The sequence below is a fragment of the Hemiscyllium ocellatum genome, chromosome 3 (genome assembly GCF_020745735.1).
Source record: "Hemiscyllium ocellatum isolate sHemOce1 chromosome 3, sHemOce1.pat.X.cur, whole genome shotgun sequence".
In the NCBI taxonomy this organism is placed as follows: Eukaryota; Metazoa; Chordata; class Chondrichthyes; order Orectolobiformes; family Hemiscylliidae; genus Hemiscyllium; species Hemiscyllium ocellatum.
In genome coordinates this window covers 79244932-79267334 of record NC_083403.1, presented here as the reverse complement: position 1 = coordinate 79267334, position 22403 = coordinate 79244932, and the positions used below count along the sequence as shown (strand labels likewise).

General features: G+C 41.1%; 1 protein-coding gene across 1 annotated transcript in view; it reads right to left on the bottom strand.

Moving 5' to 3' along the window:
- Positions 1-22403, bottom strand: part of LOC132833011 (ectonucleotide pyrophosphatase/phosphodiesterase family member 3-like) — a 130167-nt gene that overhangs the window by 64601 nt on the left and 43163 nt on the right. The window contains exons 5-10 of the mRNA XM_060851274.1: positions 16363-16442; positions 14533-14652; positions 7924-8033; positions 6134-6199; positions 3057-3129; positions 131-239 (exon numbers count right to left, since the gene is read on the bottom strand). Coding sequence (XP_060707257.1) covers positions 131-239; positions 3057-3129; positions 6134-6199; positions 7924-8033; positions 14533-14652; positions 16363-16442 — 558 coding nt within the window. The remainder of the gene's footprint in view (positions 1-130; positions 240-3056; positions 3130-6133; positions 6200-7923; positions 8034-14532; positions 14653-16362; positions 16443-22403) is intronic.

Here is a 22403-nt window from a genome sequence, read left to right as displayed (position 1 = left end):
CAACACCCTGTTTATGGGAACAAAGCAAGCAATATTGAAATTTGCTAATGATCATCAATAATGCAATATGGAAAACTGTGAGAAGCAATGGGAAACATTGCCGGAGTTGTGTGTAACTCCAGTGTCATACCATGGTCAGATATCAGAATAAGGTTGACACATTGTGTTAGATTTCTTTGCTTGAGCCCATCCATCAGCAGTCCGACGATCTTGTCCACCATTTCTAGTGCTTCTGCCATCTATATATTGTGAGAAAGGGAAAAAAAACAAAGTGTTCAAACCAAGGCCAAAATGATCTTCACAATCTCTTTGTCTTTGTCATTCATATCATTGCTGCTGCTGTTCTTCGACCTAGGCCACTATTTATTTTAGTTAAGCAAACAACGTATAATCAGCACTTAATAGTGAGAAATAACAAATAACCTAACGTTCCTAAGATGATTTCTTAAGTGGTCTTTTTTTTTTAAATTGAAATTTGTAACTATGCCAAATATTATAGAACTTCAAAAGTAGTTTTTTTACAGAGCCCTAGACTGGACTTTTACAGGGAAGCTAAGTACTAGGGAGGGGATTTAAGTTCTGGGTCATCAAATTGTCCCTGGAAACTTTCCAAATCTTGTCCAAGGTGAGCACTTAATCGGTGAGGTGACAAGTTCACCAACCAATTGGTGGCCATGGGCATGACTAATGGAGGTGGATTGCTTCTGGTGTGGGGAAATTGCAAATAAGTATGGGTAGCCATTGTTGTGGGTGCTGTTTGCCAGCAAGGAAATAGCAACTGTTAATAATTAAATGGCAGTAAGTTTAAAATATTATGAGTGGTCTCTTATTATTTGAGCAATGTTATTAACAGCAATATTTTCAGAGTCCCTTCTCTTAATGTTCAATAAGGTGCAAGAAAAAGCTTCTGCAAGTCTCTGATTTTCTATCTTCAACTTCCTTGAGCATTGTAATGTACAAGTGCATCCCCAAAGAATCTGGATGAATCTTGAAAGCTTGATCCTTTTGTTCTTGGATTTGTGTGTAATTTGAGCGTAATTGATCAATATTACAAATGAAAACAGAAAAACTCCAGGCAAAATTAAGTGCCTTTGTAATAATGGTGCTTTACAGAGCTTGGACAAGTCTGTTCAGAATTTGCCCAATCATTCCTATAAAATACATGAAGCGCTAAAAAGGCCAAACATTCTAGTGGCTCAAACAAAAAACTGGAGGGGGTACCTGTTGGGTTCCAGTGACAGCTTCCCTCAATCCATTGGGAGCTCTAACCAAGGGTCAAGGATATAACAGTAGAAAACAAGGGTGCTACAACTCAGTTCCCTCATCGCCCTGGGATCGTCAATAGAGGGAGATCAGTAAAGTAGGGTCCAGTGATGAAGGCTGCCTCTGCAAACAAGGCTGTCACAGGAGAGGTTCAATGGGTCACTTCACAATGAGCATGGGGTTGCCACAGCAATCAGAAAGTGAGTAGGCCATCATTGATTCATCCAAGGCAACAAGGGCACAATTGCAGGGAAGTGACTGAATGTGGAGAACTTCGCTTTGGGCAGATAATTGAGTGGATAATTGCAGAGTTACACTGATGTGGACTGTTCCTTTTGTGTTCTCACTGCACTGTGTACAAAAGCACTTATTGTTAAATGGAGATGCAAGATTAGATTGATTATGCTCAAACAGTAAACAAAATAGGAGCTCCTCACAACAGAGTAGTCCAACTTCCTGTGATGTTAAGACTCCAGAATCTTCACTTATAGCAACTGTTGGTGCATCAGTGCAGGTTGGACACAATGACATTGATTTGACAGGCCATCAGGCCTCAAGCGCTGATTAGTTATACCTTTACAAGATCAAATTGATCGCGTTTACATCTTCTTGGCAAAATTTCACTCTGTACCCCAAGCCTGAATACCTCCTGTTTAGCTGAGTATGTTCATATAGTAAAACAATCCCCTTCTGCATTTCCTGTCCAATCTGTGCCATGGCCGAGTCATTCTCTTCCTCCGATGAGATCAGCCCTTCCAATCTAATGGGAGTCTATGCACCCTTGAAGTTCACTCCTCTTTATTCAGCTATGTTATTAAAGATGAACCATTTATGAGATCTTATTAATGTAGGGGGCTATCCGATTAGTCCAGATAGAAAATGCAAGTTTTTGGCAAGTGTTGATCTCATTAATGAAGGTTTGTGCAAATATGCTTATACAAGTGCATATCTTATGGCTGTGTGTAATTCTGGTCTCCTTCCTATCGGAAGGATCTTTTGAAACATGAAAGGGTTCAGAAAAGATGTACAAGGATGTTGTCAGGGTTACAGGATTTGAGCTATAGGGATAGACTGAATAGGCTGGGGCTGTTTTCTCTGGAGCATTGAGGTTGAGGGGTGACCTGATAGAGATATATAAATTCATGAGGGGCATGAATAGGGTAAAGAGACAAGGTCTTTTCCCTGGGGTAGTGGAGTCCAGAACTAATGGCATAGGTTTAGGGTGGGAGGGGAAAGATATAAAAGGGACTTAAGGGGCAACGTTTTCACAGAGGGTGTGCATGTATGGAATGAGCTGCCAGAGGAAGTGGTGGAGGCTGATACATTAACAGCATTTTAAAGGCATCTGGATGGGTATGTGAATAGAAAGGGTTTAGAGGGATATGAGCCAACTGCAGGCAAATAGGACTAGATTAGATTAGAATATCTGGTCGACATGGATGAGTTGGACTGAAGAGTCTGCTTCCATGCTCTACGTCTCTATGACTCTATTTCAACCCAGATTTAATTCTGCTATTACCAGACATTTACACAAATGTATTATTGACAGGGTCAATGGGCTGATTTTTAAATTCTCTTTCCTTGCCCAGGGAACAATGTAGCACTCTCTACTGAGCTTGATTAAATAAGGTCATTCATCTTGCAGCATGCAACTGTGATATTCCTTATTACAGGAAGAGTATGCAATGTTGTCCACTGTTAACATGCACAATCTCATCTTGATACAGTGGAAATACATAAAATTACTGAATTAACTTAATTGCTTTATAGAATAATCAATCAAATATACTTACTTGATTGCTATTAGGCCCATTTACATGCCCTGTGTGATCTGGTTCACTCAAATACAGCGTGTAAAAGTCAGGCCTAAAACAACAACAAATCTATCTTGAAAGAACACGTACGTAACACCTCTTAAGAACTGAATAATACTGGAACATGTTGACACTTAAAAAATCTGTAATCACATGTTCTGGTCAATGGAGTATATTGACAGAAATTAATAGATCTCTCCATTGCTGGTACCAAAAATGTAAATTAACATCCTCTGAATATAACTAAAGCACTAAGGGATCAGCTGGATTTTTTTAGAACACTGCTTAATTTACTTAATCAAAAATAATTGCAAAAAAGGTTGTCGGTACAGGTTCACCACAGCTAATCACTTTTAGATGAAGCATTCAGAACTTGCAAATATAGGATCATTTTTAATCTAGGGGTATGAATAATGAGTGTCATTAAGAGGCAAGAATGATGAGCGCAAAGGCAATAAAAAAGACAAATCACATTCTGGGGTTTCATACAAATTGGGACAATGAATTTGTTGTTATCAATGTGATTTTGAGTACAGATGTGTGTATGACAATACAATGATATACTTCTGCAACAACACAGTGGGTGGCATGGTGGCACAGTGGTTAGCACTGCTACCTCACAGCACCAGAGACCCGGGTTCAATTCCCACCTCAGGCAACTGTCTGTGTGGAGTTTGCACATTCTCCCCGTGTCTGCGTGAGTTTCCTGCGGGTGCTCTAGGTTTCCTCCCACAGTCCAAAAATATGCAGGTTAGGTGAACTGGCCATGCTAAATTGCCCGTAGTGTTAGGTGAAGGGGTAAAATGTAAGGGAATGGGCATGGGTGGGTTGCTCTTCGGAGGGTCGGTGTGGACTTGTTGGGCCGAAGGGCCTGTTTCCACACTGTAAGTAATCTAATCTAATCAAACACCACTGAAATATGAAGGAGGATGTGAAAAAGAATTTCCTCCCCACAACCTGAATGCATTGCAGCATTAATGTCCATTGGTGATTTACAAAATTACGGTCAGTTTTATGGAAAATAGTAAATAATTATTTCCGGAGGTTAGTCGATTGATGAAAAGAGGGAAGAAGTTCCAAAATATCACTAGAAGAACGACAGAGAAGGTCAGATGAAATACTGATTATTCAAAAATGAAATGCCTTTTCACAAACAGCAATTGAGACACAAACTATGAAAGTCATTTTACAAAGAAAAGAAAATATTTGGGGCCCATAATTTGGGTCCCCACACTTCCAATATGTGCTGTCAGTGAGTAAAGCGCTAGATCACTAACAATTAATGTTTAGTTATAACATCAATAGTTTCACTTAGAAATGTGACCGTACTTGAGAAAGATTGTATAGGATGCAGAGAAATGCAAACAAAGTAGACAGTTTGTCTACAGTTACAGTTAGCTGAAAATTTTAAGATGAATTGGAAAGAAGGGTTTGATAAGATCTCTTAGCAAAGACATTACTAACTGTATCTACTGTTTGACAAGGGAGTATTAATCAAAGACAAACACCTACCAACTTTCTGAACATATAATTTATAATGTCAGAAGACCACAAGTGTACAAACACTTGATCTTAATATGGGTTTAGAATGTTGACAGCTAAGTAATAGAATCATCCACTTTCCAAAATAATGCACATTCAAGATTCCTTCATAACAATGTGAAATTGGTAACACAACTAAAGCCTGAAATTGTTTAGGGTTGGAAGAGATCAGGTGACAAAGTGTGACCTCAAAGTTGATATTCCTCACCAGACAGTTGCCATTCAGGATGGCTGGGACTTACATCCTGGAATGTGAGGAATTTAGCATACTGACTTGGCTGAATACCTTTTGAAGCCTGTTCTTACTGCTGGGATGCTCATAATCATATCCACGATCTGGTCTCTACCTATTAATAACGAAAATCCCTAACTTCATCAAACCTTCCAACTAAAACAATTCTCATCTTTTGGATCATGCTGTGTACTGATGGCAGATCCGCCAACATAAATAGCAGTCACCGCACTCCAAAACAATTCACCATACATGAAGCACTGTAAGACCTACATAAAATATGCTAACTAAAGCTGTTAATACCAAATTTTCCCTTCAGTCTAATTTACTATCATCAGGAAATAGTAGGAGCAGGAGCTACTCTTAAAAAAACTCACTTAAAGGGGCAGTTGGATAAATAATTGAAAAATTAGGCACATCCATTATTTTTCAGTTTCCTTTTTATTAATCAGCAAAATTGTAATGATCAAAGATGGTGTAGTGTGGGAGGGGTGAGAACAGAACAACAATTTCTTTTCTTAGAAATAAAAACTCCCAGTTTCAAACAAAATTGTTGTTTTCAGTGCTTCTTTTCATTTAAAGGAGTGAGCTGTTTCTAACTGACTCACCATGTAAAATTGCAAATTGTTAAATGGCATTCTGGAGATTAAAATCTGGAAGTTTCCTTCTGTTCTGACCAGTGTTAGGGCAATGAGAATAAATAAACTCATAACTATGTCAGCCAGCTGAATAAACACAATGCTGGAAAAGTCATTAAAGCAGCCAGCAACAAGTTGTGCTTTTCTGCTTCAAGAATTCCACATTCATGGTAAAGAGGATTAGTCATAACACATTGTATTGCTAAAGTTCAATATGTAAATATGCTGTTTCATGTGGTACTGAGAGGTCATAGACCAGGAAGCGTCCTATTTTGAATGCCTGACTTGTGCTAAGTTAGCTGAAGTCAGCTTAGGACCAAAGGATATCAAGGGGTCCCTGGATGGAAGCATGGGCTATAAATGTGAGCAAGACTGAATACAGCTTTGTTTTGACCCAGAAAATCTGCTAACACTTCCTGCAAATTCATACATGAACAGTCATTCAGATGTTTTCTTGGACTGGTAACCCGTGCCTGCGGAACCACACCTCAAATCAGCACAGTGACTTGTTGGAACAAAGGAAAAGATCGTTCAAAACTTCTGACCAGTTATGATTTAATGGACTAAACAGCAATAAGAATGATATATTTCAAACATTCTGCTTAATCATGCCAACCAAAGATTTTACAAATATGAATAATTACCTGCTTTCCTTTGGCAAATCAAGCCACTTTAGAATAGTGAAAACTCTTTCTTCATATGGAAAAGATCTTAAAAGAGGAAAAATAGGCAATTCTGTGAATTTGTAGTTATTCTTAAGTTTCAGTGCTAAATGAAAGACAAGTTTTACGACCAGATAACTAGGAAATGATCTTTAATTCATAATAATCCCAAATAGATGAAAGGTCATTTTCATCTTTATTATTTGGGTTATTAAATCATTAGAATTTACTTTCTATTTATTGTAGAACATACAATGTTCTACCCTTGGTGAATCTGCCTTTCATTGACAGCTCCAGATCTAGAGTCATCCACTGATTGTTACAGAGAACCTCTGGTCAAAGCATTCCCCATTGGTGTCATTATGCCACATGGAGAGGCTGTCCAGTATTCTTGATCAGGCATGCTCCCAAGTGGGCTGAGAGATAAATGGAAGAAGGGTGGGGCTGGGGGTGGGGCAGGGGAAGGGACCTAGGAATGCAACAGGTAGATGAAACTGGAGGGTAATGGCGATAGGTCAGAGTGAAGGGTGGAGCAGATAGATGGGAAGGAAGATGGGCAGGTAGGACAGTTCAAGAGGGTGGTACTAAGTTGGAGGGTTGGATCTGAGATAAGGTGGGGGAAGGGGAAGAGGAGAAAACTGGTGAAATTGACATTGATGCGGTGTGGTTGGAGGATCCCAAGGTGGAAGATGAGGCGTTCTTCCTCCAGGCATTGGGTGGCGAGGATCTTGCAGTGGAGGAGGTCCAGGACTTGTATGTCCTTGGCGGAGTGGGAGGGGGATTTGAAGTGTTTAGCCACGGGGCGGTGAGGTTGATTGGTGCCTGGCCACGGAGATGTTCTCAGAAATATTCCGCACATTGGTGTCCTGTCTCCCCAAAGTAGAGGAGACCATATCAAGAGCAACGGACACAGCAGATAAGGTGGTTGGAGGTGTAGCAAAATCTCTGTTGGATGTGGAAGGATTCTTTGGGGCCTTGAATGGAGGTGAGGGGGGAGGTGTGGACTCAGGTTTTACACCTCTTGTGGTGGCAAGGTAAGGTGCCTTGGGAGTGGAAGGTGGGTTGGTGAGGGATGTAGACCTAACGAGGAAGTCGCAGAGGGAATGCTCTCTGCGGATGCTGAGAGGGGTGGGGAGGGAAATGTATCTCTAGAGGTAGGGTCAGAGCGTAGGTGGCAGAAATGGCAGACGATGGTGTGTTGTATCCGGAGGTTGGTGGAGTGGAAGGTGAGAACCGGTACCGGGGGGGTTCTGTTCTTGTTGCGACTGGGAGGGTGGGGTTCAAGGACAGAGGTGCGCGAAGTGGAGGAGATGCATTGGAGGGCATGGGGGGGAGGGGGAAATTGGGGTCTTTGAAGTAAGAGGCCATCTGAGATGCTCTGGAATGGAATTGGGCCTCCTAGGAGCAGATGTGGTGGAGGCAGAGTAATTGTGAGCAACGGATCGCGTTTTCAGAGGAGGGATGGTTAGGAGGAGGTGTTGTGTTGATAGCTGTGCGAGTCGGTGGGTTTGAAGTAGATGTCCGTATTGTGCTGGTCACTAGAAATGGAGATGGAGAAGTCCAGGAAGGGGAGGGAGGGTCGGAGATTGTCCAGGTGAACTTGAGGTCAGGGTGGAAGGCGTTTGTGAAGTTGATGAACTGTTCAACCTCCCAACAATACCTTGCCTTGTCAAAATAAAGTGCAAAGATAATGACACTGCCTCCACTAACTTAAAACATAAACTGAATGATATTTTGGTCAGCAAAAAAAACACAGCCATTGTACTACACACCCATCATACACTTTGTAAAAGTTTGGATATGTTCCATTTATCTTGACTTCAGATCCAGGCCAGAAAAAGGTACCGGTCTTCAGACCCTGATACATTGCTGTCAACCACAACTATAAGAAGAACAAATAAATTTAATAACTAATATCAAATCTCTGTACAACCTTTAACAGAATTCATAAACATTGCTATTTATTGTGAAAGAAATCATTTATTTTCATTCATGTAGACACAAATAACCAAATGATGGGTGCCTGGCAGCAGCAGGACATTTTGGGCTGAATCTTACCTTTTTTTTCCCTCTGTCACTCTCATTGAATTTTATGGAGGATTTCTCTCTATGAGTCCAGTAAGCTTTCTCGCCATGTCTTACAAAACCCATTTTCCCTCCTTTAATGCCGCCTTTCTCTCATTCCAAGTGGAAAACAGCCCACAGCAGGACAGAAAGCATCCAGATGGCTGGTGCACTGCCCAGCATTCAGTTCATCATCCCTTATGTGGGCAGTATCCTGACCCTGAACAAGCCCCTCAACCATTGTCAGAGGGTCCCCTCAACTCACTGACCCAGGATCCCCTTACTGCAAGCTCTTGACTTAATTGAGAATCACTGATAGCCACAACAAACCTCCAGGCTTTGATTCTGCGCTTGATGGCACAGCAGAATTGTGAGCCTCTGTGATGTATCTCATGCTAAGAGGTGAGACATAAAATGTCAAGGTAAGGCAGGGATCAGATTTGGCTCAAATGAGTAAGTACTAAAACATCAAGTGAGTCCATGAGCTAGTGCATTGAGTCATACAGGATGGAAACAGACCCTTCTGTCCAATCAGTCCATGCCAACCATAATCCCAAACTATACTCGTCCCACTTGCCTGTGCTTGGCCTGTAACCCTCCAAAAGTTTCTTATTCATGTATTTATCTAAATGTCTTTTAAGTGTTGCAATTGTACCCACATCCACCACTCCCTCTGGAAGCTCATTTCACATACGAACCAGTGTGTTCAAAAAATTGCCCCTCATGTATTTTTTAAATACTTCTCCTCTCACCTTAAAATATGTCCCCTTATCTTGAAACCCCCTTCCCTAGGGAAAAGACACCTGCCATTCACTTTATCTATACCTCTGATGATTTTATAAACCTCCATAAGGTCATGCCTCAACCTCCTACACTCCAGTGAAAGAAGTCTCAGCCTAACCAGCTTCTCCCAATAACTCAAACCCTCTATTCCTGGCCACGACCTGGTAAGTTCTCTTCAAATTCACTCCGGCTAAATAATATCTTTACTAAAATAGGGCAACCAGAAATGGACACAGTACTCCAGAAGAAGCTTCACCAATGCCCTGTACAACCTCAACATGACATCCCAACTCGTCTACTTAAAGGTCCAAGAAATGAAGAGAAGCGTGCTAAATGCCTTCTTAACAACCCGACCTGTACGTGATTCAAAGTTCAAAGAATTATGTACCTAAACCCCTAGGTCTCTCTGTTGTACAACACTACCCAAGTCCCTACTTTTTACTGGATAAGTCCTGTCCTTGCTTGTAATACCAAAACATAGTACCTCACATTTATCTAAACTAAACTCCACCTACCACTCCTCAGCCAATTAATCATGTCCTCTTTGTAATCCTAGATAATTTTCTTCATTGCCCACTATACCACCATTCTTGGTGTCATCTGCAAATTTACTAACCATGACTTTTATATAAATGATTTAGATGAGAATGTGGATGACAAACAAAAGTAAATCCAGCACCGATCCCTGAGGAACACTACTGATCACAGGCCTCCAGTCTGAACAACAACCTCCCAAGACCACCCTCAGCTTTGGACAGAAAGATCCTGTTATACCTAGAAATCAGTACGAAGGCTCCGCCAGAATGATAAGTAGTTTCTGATAGAGATCAATGACTGTAACATGGACATACGGAGTCTGGTCTGAAAGTCTGCAGTTGACAAAAAAAAACTATACAGCGTAGTAAACAAATGAGGGGAGAATGCAAACGTATTGGTAAAATAAGCAGACACACAGATGGAATTTAACAGTGAGAGAAAGTGTGAACTGTTACATTTGATCATTAGGTGAAGAGAGGCAATTTAAAATAAAAAGTACAATCTTCAAGTGGATGCAGGAACGAAGACAATGACTTTCCTTTCTCTAAGATGGTGACAGTAATGACAAGTATGGTAAATTAATTGGGCGAGAGCTCTAAAATCAGATTCTTACTGTCAAATTGAACTGCAGCTCTCAATTGCTTTGTGTAAAAGTCAAAAATGAGGTGTGTTCAGTGCAGGGAGGGTAGAGTTGAGACAGGGAGTGTTATCACAGTCAGTCCAGGGGCTGAACCATTTGTAGTCCACAGGGTTTGGCCACTGTCAATAAGGCAATTGATCCAACACAAGTCTGGGAATTGGGTCAGTGTTAGTACTGACAAGCAACTGAAATCAGTTTGGACCTTGATGGCTGGTCAGTCATATCCTATTGCAAAAGCAGTCTGGAGATCATCCAGGTGTTCATACATGTATTCAAACTTTTCTATCTTCGCCTGATGGAAGAGGAGGAAGGAAATATAACTGGGGTGGGAGGAGTCTTTAATTATGTTGGCCAAGGCACACAGTCTGAAGGAATTCCAACAAATAAATTGTAGTTGTTTTTTTCCTTACATATAACAGGAAACTAGGACATGACTACTGAAGCAAGAGGTGGGGTGAGGGGAAAAGAATGTGAGAAGGGACCCTCTTGGCACCTCCTTGGGAATACGGATATTTTGTTGGGTCATCTTGAGTTAAAAGCACATCGATTAAATTCTTCTTCAATGCATTTGGCTCTTTGCAGAGGTTCTGTGCTATCCTCAGAGAACATAACACATAGCTTCATTGCGGCAGATTTTAGGAACAGGTGTGTCTTTCATAAAGTCTATGTGCTCTATCTTACATTTATCACAGATCTGCTTCAAATGAGATTCAATGATTCAATCTAGAAGCTAGCATTACTGCTGCTATTACAGATACTGTGGAACCTCCAGATGCAGAAACAGCAGTACATGATCAATTACAGACCAGCTTAATAGTGTGGTTTGGATTTTCAGGCTTATTTTTATTTAAAATTGAGCATCACAGGCTGGGCCAGCATTTATTGCCTGTCCCTAAATGCCCTCAAGAAAATGGTGGTGAATGGTAACTCCAGGACATTGATTGTGGGGGATTCAGCGATGGTAATGTCATGAGATGTCAAGGCTTGATGGTCAGATACACTCTTGTTGGAGATGGTCATTACTTGCCACTTTTCTGGCACAATGTTACTTGCCACTTGACAGCCCGAGTCTGGATATTGTCCAGATCTTGCTGCATTTGGACCTGGACTGTTTCAGTACCTGACAAGCAGTGAATGGAGCTACACAGAACAACTCCTGCAGGGACATCTAGAGCTGAGGTGATTGAACTCCAGAGTTCAATCATAACGATCTTCCTTTGTGCCAGATCTGATTCCAAACAACAGTTTTTTCCCATCATTCCCATTAACTCTAGTTTTACCAGGGCTGCTTTATGAAGCACTTATTTAAATGCAGCCTTGATGTCAATGGTAGTCAGTCTGTTTTCACCTCCAGAATTCAGTTCTTTTGTCCACATTTGAACCAAGGCTGTAATGAGGTTTGGTGCTGACGGGCACTGGTGGAACCCCAAACTGAAATCACTGAGCAAGTTATTGCTTAGCCAGTGCTGCTTGACAGCATGTCGATGATGCCTTCAATCACTTTGTTGATGGTTGAAGTAGACTTATGAGGTGGCAATTGGCCACATTGAATTTGTCCTGTGGCCCTATTAATCCGGAAACTCAGATAATGTTCTAGGGACCTGAGTTCAAATCCAGCCATGGCAGAAGGTATAATTTGACTTCAGTAAAGAATCTGGATTTCAGGGTCTAATGATGACCATGAAAGCATTTTCAATTGTTGGAAAAACTCATCCAATGTCTTTTATGAAAGGAAATCTGCCATCTTTACCTGGTATGGCCTACATGTGACTCCAGACTCTCATCTACCCTAGAAATGGACAATAATTGATGGCCTAGCCAGCAACACTCACATTTTGTGAGTGGATAAAAATAAAGATAGGACATTGTTTCTATTTTACAGGGATGCTAGATCAATGTTTCAAGTATCTCAGGAGGATCAAATAACATTGTCATTTTTGTCAAATATGTTCACAGCTATGTCAACCAATATTGATACCAATGCATACACATATATAAAATTCAACCCGAAGAACTAAAATTAAAAATGGCCAATACCAAAAATGTAAAGATGACCAATGTGTTACCTTGTGATTTCATTTCTGATTAGTGTTAGCAACGTGCTCTGCATATCTCATGCGTCCAATTTTTATTTCAATGAGGAAAACAGGCATTTTTCAGTATTTTACAAATTGAAATTATTTATCATTCCCTTGGGAGAAAGAATTTACAAATGAAATGCATCATGAGAGGAACTGCTGCATTGTAATATTTTCTGGAATATTTTAAGCATCGTTGACTTTAAATTCTCAAGTCAAGTAAGGTCAGCATTAATAAGCTGAACGTGAAATGATTGGATAATTTTTAAACTGGTCATCTGATTGAATATCCTCTTTTTAGAGAGGGAATACCATGTTGCTAAAGTGCTGTTAAAATTGATTTTAACTGAAAATGCTTTAAGCATGGAGACAATGGATTCCCTATGATAGCTAACAAAGAACAACAAGCAGTGATACTGTTTTGCAAGTGAATTGAAGTAAATCCCTTACGTTGTGTCCAAAGCAGTTAACTCGAACACAAACTTAGAATCATTGCAGATTCAGGCGTCATGTGACAACTATTTTGAATTAAAAGAATAAACAATGCCAGGACTGGAGATTTAGGTTCCTCAATTCGACTTGGGTACATTTTATTCACACAAAAAGCTGGAAGAAATTGCAGACTTAAAAACCAGTTTTGATCACTCAGGCACAGAATTCTGCTCACATTAGCAGATGCCAAGAAATGTGGTTATGTTTACCTTCCCACTCATCTGGAGCATGATACAGAGGATGTGGAGATGGGAACTAAATAAGTACGGTATGAACATTTTTACTTTTGAGAAGTGACAAAATTTAACACTACACCCACAATCAGAAACCACTGTCCACTGGGATAAGCAATTAAATAGAAACAAAGAGGCACATGTTGATATGGTGCAGAGTTAATATTTAACCAGTAACACAGAATATTTTGTGTCATTTGAAAGGTCGTTGCATTATCTCTGCACAAACCAAGTGACTAAATTGTTCCGTGATGTTAGGAGCAGAATTTCACGCTCCTCTGGAGGGAGAAGGTACAGTTGGAGATGGAATCAACAGTAAAGGGGTATTTAAACTGTGCAATATGCTAATAAGACATACTATCGCAGGAAGTGATGTCATGTCACATGGTCTTAATCACTGATCCCTATGGCAAGATGAAGCCACAGGAAGAGGTTTCTTAGCTGAATTATCCTTTCCTTACATCAGCAGATTATGTAAATACCAAGACCAACAATATTACAGAGACCCCTGGCCCTCACAATTCCACCCAGAGCTTAATCACTGGGAGGTGGTAGTTAGTGGTCAAATGATGACTGTTAAATGTCTACGAATAGTAATTCTAGCAATGACCAGAACTGAACTCACTGCATCAGGAATAATTGCTCAACAAATCCAATTGAGTTTTCCCATGGTCAGCTAAAGGTGGGTCCATCATGCACATGCACTCGGGGCCCACTTTGTGGATACAGCATCAAGGAAGGCTGGCACACCCATGTGATTTACTGCCACCCTTTCTAGCATCACCCACCCTGGAAGCTGTAATACCTCTCAGTTACTTCTCTTCTAAGATATACTGGCAGTCCCTGATGAAGACAGAGTGCTCTTCTGAGAGCAGAATTTGCTTTAGCTGCTAGTATTGGACAGTTTCAGGTGTCAGCTCTTGCTGTCTGCTGTCAAAGGGAGTCCAGATCCTGTCCAAGTACCAGCCTAATCCTTAAAGTTCCAGAGGACCTCAGGAACTGTTCAACACTGGGTTCCAGTGAATCAGTCCCTGTGCAAAATGTCAACTAAATGTACATTTCTTCTTTATACAAGATTATATTGGATGTACACCACAAAAAAAGTGCGTGTTTGTGAGAGAAATTAGCTGGAATGTGTGTTTGTGAGAGTGAAATTGATTGCCGTGTGTGTATGAGAGAGGGAGAGAAATTGATTGATGTGAGAGAGAGAGAGAGAGAGAGAGAGAGAGAGAACGAACATGAAAGAGACAGCATGTGAGATTGGTTGGGAAACCCAGCATTTATGCTCCACTTTGGTGTCCTCATCTCTAACAATCATGGTAAGCCTCTATTCCCTTCTCCACCATAATCTACTCTCATTTCCTGGTAAATGCATCCATGCCATACACTTCAACCACTCTCTTTAGTAGCAGATTTTCCTTGGTGCTCCCTGTCAGCTTCCTGCCTGACTAAATAACTACCCCTCCAACAAGAGGAAATTTAATTCCCTTCTGTGTACTCCACCATCAATTTTACTGTTCTGATACTCAAAATATTATTGAGTTCAATACTCACAGGTTGTCCTTTGTACCAAAGGGGATTGAATTTCTCCTCTGTTCGAAGGCTAAAAGAGGCATTCATGTCCACGTCATACATGCGATTGCCAATTACACCATGGGATTCTGGATATAGACCCTGGAATCAAAATTAATAGCACAAGACCATTCTGACATTTGTATTAACAAAAGAGAATTGAAAACAACATTTCAGACCATGAACAGTTGAGAATACATGAAGAGAACTGGTTTCCAGCTCTATTCAGGTACAGCTCTTGGACAGGTGCCATCTTCCTCAGTCCCAGTGTCCAGGAGCCTAAAGTCCTCCCTTCTGCACCATCGTTCCTGCTACGCATTCATTTACCTTATTTCAATTCCACAGAGCCTGATTTTTATTTTAATCCAATGAAAAGAAAGACATTTTGAGTCATGAATGACTGGAAGGAGAGAAAGAGTTGAAGAAACAAAGACAAAATTGCATTTCTATAATGACAAATAGTTCTCATACAACTTTTGAATATTTTACATTAGAACGTGCTACTTTTGAAGTGTACTGATTGTTTGAAAGAGATCAGAAAATTAAAATTAAACAGTTTGTAAAAAGTCATGAATGATGGATGACTGATTGGCTACTTGCCCAGAGGTCTGGAAATGTAGTTCAGCTGCTTAACTCTCACATATATCATATCCAATTCCTACTGTCCTGACCTGCTACCTATGCTGCGCCTCCAAAGCATGGTTTATTCTGTATACTCTTAAGTGTTAGTAAGAAACTGATATGATTTTGTCTCCAGCAAGGTATTTTACTTCATGTGGCAATGCTTATGTTATCACACCTAATATAAGAAAGGTGGATGGATACTGTGGTATTGAAGAATCCAGCAAAAGTTATTGCAGCTAACTATCATATGTAAATATTAGATTACAAAAGGGAACACCAGTAACAAGTCATATTTCAAATGATCCCATTTAAAATTGTTATCATCCAAGGTCTTATGCTATGGTGCATTGACGTCATGAGCATGTCTCTTGAAGGTATAATGACATACTGACCATGTGACCCAGCATAACAAATATTGTATGTAGCATGTCACAAGCATGGCTGCTTTTGCTGAGCTTGGATTTCTACAAGCTGACTAGAAATAGGAACTGAACATTTGAAAAGACAGACCTTTTGAAACAGACTAAAGTCATTCCAACTTACACTAATTTACATTCTATATTCCAATTATATGGACAGGTGACAGTGAGTCTATGAAACTCACAATGCCAACCCGTCCTATAACCCCACCCTGGAGACTGTAAGATCTTCTATGTTACCCTACTGGCAAAGCATCATTCAAAATGACCAGCAGTATTGAACACCTGGGGAACCAATGATTAATGGCTTGAACAAAAAAAACCTTGATTTGAAGACAGCTCCCTGACGAGTTAATCAAATTATGGTCAGAATATACAATGATGTTTGAATCACTGGCAGGCGAAGGGATCATAACAAGCCCAAGTCTTTATGTGTGGATTAAGTATACTTTATTTCAATGAGTAGATTGAACAAGCGGTTGGTGCCCCATTTAAGTATTTTGGGTAAGCTGCATGTAACAATTGCTCTTGAATTTTAAAATGGTGATTTTTGTGTATAAATATAAGTGAAACAAGATTATCTAGAGTGAAAACGCAGACGACAGCAGCTCTTCAAACTAAGTGAAGCTGCTTATGACTGAGACATAATATTAGGACAGGAGATTTTGTCAACTTCAAAATGAGTTTTGTCAGCAGACATTTAGTATCAAGAAGCAACACAGGTAACAAGAGGTGCCCCCATGTCATGAAACTGCATACACCTACTTACTGTGATGATTGTGTAGTGGTTAGGAAAGGTTTTGGATGGGTACACTGGCGTCAAATATGGAGTATGCACACCACAGGTACCTGCCAAGAATCATAAAGAAAATCAACTTGCTTTTATTCCATCTACTATAACTCACCTTCAGTACATTAATTTGTCAACAGCAACAGACTTCAGAACTGAGTTTCAGATCCAAGGAAGGTTCCATTGTAGTAGAAAATAGTGAACGTAGCTCATTTAAATAAAAGCTGAGGTGGATAGAAAGCAGCAAATAACACATCAGCTAGCTTCGTATCTGTTACAGGGAAATATTAGAAACCATTTTTAAAGACATTATAAAAGGGTAACAGAAAAACACAAGGTAATCAGGCAGAGTCAATATAGTTTTGTGAAAGGCAGAAATGGGTACTACAAATGCTGGAGATTAGAGTCCAGATTAGAGTGGTGCTGGAAAAGCACAGCAGGTCAGTCAGTATCCGAGGAGCAGGGAAATCGATGTTTCGGGCAGGAGCCCTTCATCAGGAATGAGGCTGAGAGCCTCGGGGGTGGAGAAATAAATGGGAGGAGGGGGGTGGGGCTGGGGAGAAGGTAGCTGAGAGTGCAATAGGTGGATGGAGGTGGGGATAAAGGTGATAGGTTGGAGAGGAGGGTGGAGTGCATAGGTGGGAAGGAAGATTGACCGGGGGGGGGGTGGGGGGGACAGGTCAGAACGATGGTGCTGAGCTAGAAGGTTGATCTGAAATAAGATGGGGGGAGGGGAAATGCAAAAACTGGTGAAGTCTACATTGATGCCATGGGGGTTGAAGGGTCCCAAGGTGGAAGATGAGGCGTTCTTCCCCCAGGCAATGGGTGGTGAGGGAGTGGCACTGGAGGAGACCCAAGACCTGCATGTCCTTGGCAGAGTGGGAGGGGGAGTTGAAATGTTCGGCCATGGGGCAATGGGGTTCATTGTTGTGGGTGTCTCGGTGATGTTCTCTGATAATTTTGTGAAAGAGTAATCATGTTATACAATATATTAGAGTTCCTTGAGGGAGTAACATCTCATGGATCATAGAATGCCGACAATGTGAAAAGAAGCCATTTGGCCCAACAAGTCCACAACGACCCTGCGATGGGTAAGCACCCAGACCCAGTCCTCTACCCTATTACTGTATATTTCCCCCTGCATTAACCTACACATCCCTGAACACTATGGGCAATTTAGCATGGACAATTCACCTAACCTGCGCATCTTTGGACTGTGGAAGGAAACCCACTCAGGCACTGGAGAATACGCAAAGTCGCCACAGACAGTCTCCTGAGGCTGGAATCGAATCCGGGCCCCTGAGGCTGTGAGACAGCAATGCTAACTACTGAGCCACTGAGCTGCCCTGTATCAATTAGATAAAAGGGGAACTAGTGGATGTATGGTACTTGTATTTCAAGAAGGTGTCAGAAAAGGTGGTTCTTTAAACATTTATGGTGGAAAATAAAAGACAATAGACAATAGGTGCAGGAGTAGGCCATTCTGCCCTTTGAGCCTGCACCACCATTCAATATGATCATGGCTGATCATCCTTAATCAGTATCCTGTTCCTGCCTTATCTCCATAACCCTTGATTCCACTATCCTTGAGAGCTCTATCCAACTCTTTCTTAAATGAATCCAGAGACTGGGCCTCTACTGCCCTCTGGGGCAGAGCATTCCACACACCCACCACACTCTGGGTGAAGAAGTTTCTCCTCATCTCTGTCCTAAATGGTCTATCCCTTATTTTTAAGCTGTGTCCTCTGGTTCGGCACTCACCCATCAGCGGAAACATGTTTCCTGCCTCCAGAGTGTCCAAACCTTTAATAACCTTATATGTCTCAATCAGATCCCCTCTCAGTCTTCTAAACTCAAGGGTATACAAGCCCAGTCGCTCCAGTCTTTCAGTATAAGGTAATCCCGCCATTCCAGGAAGTGACCTCGTGAACCTACGCTGCACTCCCTCAATAGCCAGAATGTCTTTCCTCAAATTTGGAGACCAGAACTGCATACAGTTCTCCAGGTATGGTCTCACCAGGGCCCTGTACAGCTGCAGAAGAACCTCTTTGCTTCTATACTCAATCCTTCTTGTTATGAAGGCCAGCATGCTATTAGCCTTCTTCACTACCTGCTGTACCTGCATGCTTAGAGGGCTCATGGGGTAGTGGTTAATATATTAGCAGATTATATACCTGCTAATAATATATTAGAAGATTGGCTAGCTAACAGGAAGGGAGAGTTAGCAAACATGGGTCATTTTCTGATCAGCACGATACAATCAGTAGTGTGCCACAGGAATTAGTGTTGGAACTCAAATGTTGACAATTTAAATGATTAAGTTCAATGAAGAGAGTGGAAGTATGATAACTAAATTTCCTGACTATTAAATTATCCATTTTGACAGACTACTAAATAACTATAATTATTTAAGTGGTCATTGAAGCATCCTTGTGTATAAAATGTAAATGCTATTATGGAGGTACAATGTAATTAGGAAAGCTAAAAGGATGCTAGAGCACATCACTGTTATGCAGGGCTTTGGGTGAAAGCACTGTGTACAGTATTGATTTCCTTATTTAAAGGAAACTCAAATACATTGGAAGCAGTTCCGATATAATATACTGACTAATACTTGGGAGCGGATAGCTTGTTCTGCGTGGAGAGGTTGGACAAGTTGGATTGGTATCTACTGAAATTTAGAAGAGTAAGCAGCAGTTGGATTGGGAATATAAGACTGCAGGGTCTTCACAGGATGCACGTGGACAGGATATTTCCCCTATGGGAGAACTTTGAACTTGGGTTCCTTTTTAAAAATTACAGGCCGCCCATGTAAGACAGAGATGAGGAGAATTTGTGTTGTCAGAGAGAGTGATAAGTTTTTGGAATACTTTTTCTCAAAATTTAATGGAAACAGAATCTTTGAACATTTTTAAGGCAGAGATAGATTCTTCACCAACAGCCAGTTATTAATTTGTACCTGTTCCCTACACACCCATCTCATTTCTACTGGCAAAAATCAAAAAGTGTTGGAAATGGGGAGGGATGAGACTTCTAGACCTGGGTTCAGTCCACCATTTTAAAGTTTCACTGAGTCTCCATGGCTCTGTGAAAATGTGACCAAACCATCAGATTCCATCCATGTTGTAACATGCCCATGTCTTTATTTCAGTGATGATGTTGTGTTCTATAAGTCATTGCCACCTCAAGTCAATCACAATCATGGCATGATGTGGAGGAGCCAGTCTTGGATTGGGGTGTACAAAGTTAAAAATCACAACACCAGGTTATAGTCCGATAGGTTTGTTTGGAAGCACTAGCTTTCGGAGCGCTGCTCCTTCATTCAGCAGCTACCCGATGTAGGAGTAGTGCTCTGAAAGCTAGTGCTTCCAAATAAACCTATTGGAAAATAACCTGGTGTTGTGTGATTTTTAATAAAAATGACTGTTTTCTGATCAATGTTTTGCTCTCTAAACACAATAAATGACACCTTGAAAAATAAAGTAAAATAAACTGAGAAAGGTTCAGATTCAAAATGGAAGCCACTTAAATTTAATATTTTAAAATTTAAAGCGTTTTTGTTAGACAGTTTATTTTAAATACTCAATGGTACCTCTGTATAAATAAATATACTTTGTGTGTTCTGAGAACTGCCAACAAGTAACAAACTCAGGGAGCTAAATTGAATAGTCTCATAGGTGGGCAAGGGGATCAGAAGACATGATTAATTCACCAGGTAAAAACTAGGTAAAAACTCTGCCCTGAAGGTCTTCAACCATGTCCTGAAACAGACTCGCTACTTTGCTCCTCGGATGCTGCCTGACCTGCTGTGCTTTTCCAGCACCACTCTAATCTAGGCTATGATGAATTCACCACACCAGTTACTTAAAATGCGTGCATATTTAAAATGCTACCATATTACATGCTACCACTGCCTGCTTACCACATTATTCATTGGCTGCAGAGCTCAGCATGGAGCATATAATCGCAATATCCTAGTGCTTTCTAAAACTAGCACAGCTGAAAATTGGCCCACATCTTTGAAAGAAAAAATGCAGTGTGGCTGGAGCTGGGAATCAAGCCGAAGTGAACCTGGCTTGGAAACAGATGGAAAATAGCAAAAATATTGAGAGACTGGGCTCCAATGATTTTCAATGCTGCGTTGAACATCTTGATTAAGGTAGAAAGAAGAAGGTCCCCAATGACAATCAGGGGTTCCTACTGAAACAGGGCCAAGAACAAGCAGAAACCTAAATTGTGCGATCCAGGTCAGTAAACACATCTTAGGTATCACATCCCATCAGGTGCAACATTAACCTCAAACTGCTCAATACCCAATACTCCCCATCTCTCTGAGTCACAGAGATGTACAGCGCAGAAACAGGCCCTTTGATCCAACTCATCCATGCCAACCGGGTATCCTAACCTAATGTAGTCCCATTTGCCGACACTTGGCCCATATCCCTCTAAGGTGAAAGTGAGGACTGCAAATGCTGGAGATCAGAGTGGTGCTGGAAAGCAAATCATTCCTGATGAACGGCTTTTCCTGAAACATCGATTTTCCTGCTTCTTGGAAGCTGCCTGACCTGCGATGCTTTTCCAGCACCACTCTAATCTAGACCATATCCCTCCAAACCCTTCCTATTCATATACCCATCCAGATGCCTTTTAATTGCTGTAATTATACCAGCCTCCACCACTTCCTCTGCCAGCTCATTCCATACATGCACAACCACGGCATGGAAAAGTTGCCCCTTAGGTCCCTTTTATATCTTTCTCTTCTCACCCTAAACCGATGTCCTCTAGTTTTGGATTTCCCCACCCCAGGGAAAAGACCTTGTCTGTCTATCCTATTCATGCCCTTCATGATTTTATAAACCTCTATAAGGTCACCCCCTCAGCCTCTGACGCTCCAGGGAAAACAGCCCCAGCCTGTAGAGCCTCTCCCTTTAGCTAATATCCTCCAACCCTGGCAACATCCTTGTAAATCTTTTTTGAGCCCTTTCAGGTTTCACAACATCCTTCCAATAACAAGGAGACCAGAATTGCAGGCAAAATTCTAAAAGTGGCCAAACCAATGCCCTGTATAGCTGCAACATGACCTCCCAACTCCTATACTCAATACTCTGACCAATAAAGGAAACCATACGAAAAGCCTTCTTCACTATCCTATCTACCTGTGATTCTACTTTCAAGGAGCTATGAACTTGCACTCAGCAATGAACAATTTCTATCAGTCAGGACTCAGGCTCAGCATTCACCTATTCTACCTTACATTCACACACTTAACACTGCTGGAAGCCTCAAATCAAGATTACACGGCTCATGCACACTGCCAGCAATTCAACCATAATAAACCACAATAGCAGTGCCCTCAGTTATAGATGTCCTAAGCTCTTAAATCTCTATTTTGCTCCCGTAAAGTACACCATATAAACCACTCCTTTGGACAAACATTTGATCATCTAGCCACTACCTCCTTATATGGTTCAAAATTCTATTTCATTTTAGAGTCAGAGAGTCGTATAGCACAGAAACAGGTCCTTCGGTCCATGTTGGCCACGCTGACCAGATTCCCTAAACTGAACTATTCCCATTTCCTACATTTTGCCCATATCCCTCTAAACCTTTCTTACCTAAGTACCTGTTCAGATGTCTTTTAAATATTTCAATTGTACCCACCTCTACACTTATTCTGGTAGCTTATTCCATATGCACACCACTTCCTGTGCGAAAAAGTTGCCCCTCAGATCCCTTGTAAATCTTTCCCCTCTCACCTTAAATCTAAGCCTTCTAATTTTGGACTTTCCTACCCGGAGGAAAAGATGTTGGCTATTCACCTTATCTAGGCCCCTCATGATTTTATAAACATCAATAAGGTTGCCCCTCTGCCTATGCTTCAGGGGAGAAAGTCCCAGCCTAGTCAGCCTCTCCTTATAACTCAAACCTTCCAGTCAGGATAACATCCTTGTAAATAGTCTTTCTAGTTTTGATGATCTGACACACAGTTACTGCAATGTGCACCATCTACAAAATGTATT